Raw genomic sequence first — 1,616 nt, 5'->3', positions numbered from 1 at the left:
AACTGTGTCTCCCAAAAAGACCCTATGCCACAGTACCTGTGAATGTAACCTTATTTGAAAACTGGGTCTTCTAAGATGTAATTAAGTTAAGGTGAGGTCACACTGAATTAGAGTGGGCCTAAATTCAATGATTGGTATCCTTACTAGAGGACAGGATACACAGAGAAACACACAAGGGCTAAAGAAGGCCACATGACAACAGAGGCAGAGACTGGAGTAATGGCAGCTGTAAACCAAGGAACGCCCAGGATTTCCAGGAGCTATCAGAAGCTGGGAAGAGGCAAAGGACTCTTCCACAGATCTCTCAGAGGGAATACAGTTCTTTCAACACCTTGATTTTGGACTTCCAGAACTTGAAAGAATAAGTTTCTGTTCTATTAAGCCATCAAATTTTAAAGTAATTTGTTACAGGAGCCCTAGAAAAGTAATATACCAGGTCTAATTAGTCTTAGTCCTAGTGTGGGCAAAGGAAGTTTTCATAGCATCTGGTCCCTGAATCCATGAACAAAGGCAGAAAGATAATTCAACACTGGAAGACCCATCAAGATCCTAACACATGAATCATACTATATGGGTCAGTTATTTACAAGGGTTAAAAAGAAGGGGAGAGAAGAAAAGGGGGAGAGGAAAAAAAAAAAAAGTAGGTGGAATGTATGATTCATAGTCAACATTTAGCCCCAGGCTTGATTTTCTTTACACAAAAGTAATGCTGCTAATTATTACCTCCATAGCCCTAAAATAACATCACTACCTTTTGACTACCCTGATTTGCTTAAACAAATACAGCAGATCAAAGCAAAAGATGAAAAAGTCCCAAATTCCATTTTAAACCATGTGTCAAAACAAAATATAATTTTAGATTTCATTTCTATTCAAAGCATAAGAAGTCAGAATAGCAGCAAAAGTTACTGCTGGCTATTTTTCAGAAAACATATGATATCAACAGACACAATACTAACCCACATCAGTCCCCTCTTCAAGGACAGCCTTGTTTTGAAGTTCAGGACCTGCAACATCTGTGAAAATTCCAGCTTCATCCACTAAACAGTCCTACAAAGTATCATTTGAACAATTGAAATAAAGCATCAAGACATTTTATCTTATGACAATATCTGGCAAAATAATATACATAAAACATCTCAGTATTGCCTAGTCTCTCTATACATTGAAAAAATGGGAACTTCTTATTCAGTCAACAGAAATTTGTGAATTTTATAAATTTAAACCACCAAAGACGAAATGTGTTATTAAAGCATATACCTAAAGCTTAATAACAAAAAGTAACAAAATACACTAAAACATCTTTGACTACTCTGCTATTTACATACCTATGGCAATGTATACAGTTGTTCACTTTGAGACTTGCCTTTTAACTAAAGAAACTCGCCAAGTAACTGAAGTGTGTAAAATAAATTTAGAGAGGACTGTTGAGTTAAAAAAATAAAAATTATCCTTTTCAACTACTTAGTAAGATCTATGTGCCATTTTTCTGGAACTAAAACTAATTTGTCTATGTGGCCTAATACTTAAAAGAAGTTACTTTAAAAGTGCTCCACATAATATATATTCTTTAATGTTAATTTTGTGCTGATTTTGTGCTAATTCTGGGAAATCTC

The 1,616-nt window shown here is 34.9% G+C and overlaps 1 protein-coding gene across 1 annotated transcript in view; it reads right to left on the bottom strand.

The window, feature by feature from the left end:
• The window catches only part of IARS2 (isoleucyl-tRNA synthetase 2, mitochondrial), a 35,958-nt gene that overhangs the window by 33,686 nt on the left and 656 nt on the right, over window positions 1–1,616 (bottom strand). Inside the window, exon 2 of the mRNA XM_008576722.1 lies at window positions 960–1,050. Coding sequence (XP_008574944.1) covers window positions 960–1,050 — 91 coding nt within the window. The remainder of the gene's footprint in view (window positions 1–959; window positions 1,051–1,616) is intronic.

This window comes from Galeopterus variegatus, unplaced genomic scaffold, assembly GCF_000696425.1.
Source record: "Galeopterus variegatus unplaced genomic scaffold, G_variegatus-3.0.2 Scaffold1392, whole genome shotgun sequence".
NCBI lineage: Eukaryota > Metazoa > Chordata > Mammalia > Dermoptera > Cynocephalidae > Galeopterus > Galeopterus variegatus.
Note: the sequence above shows the minus strand (reverse complement) of the source record. Positions and strands in the feature narration are given on the sequence as shown.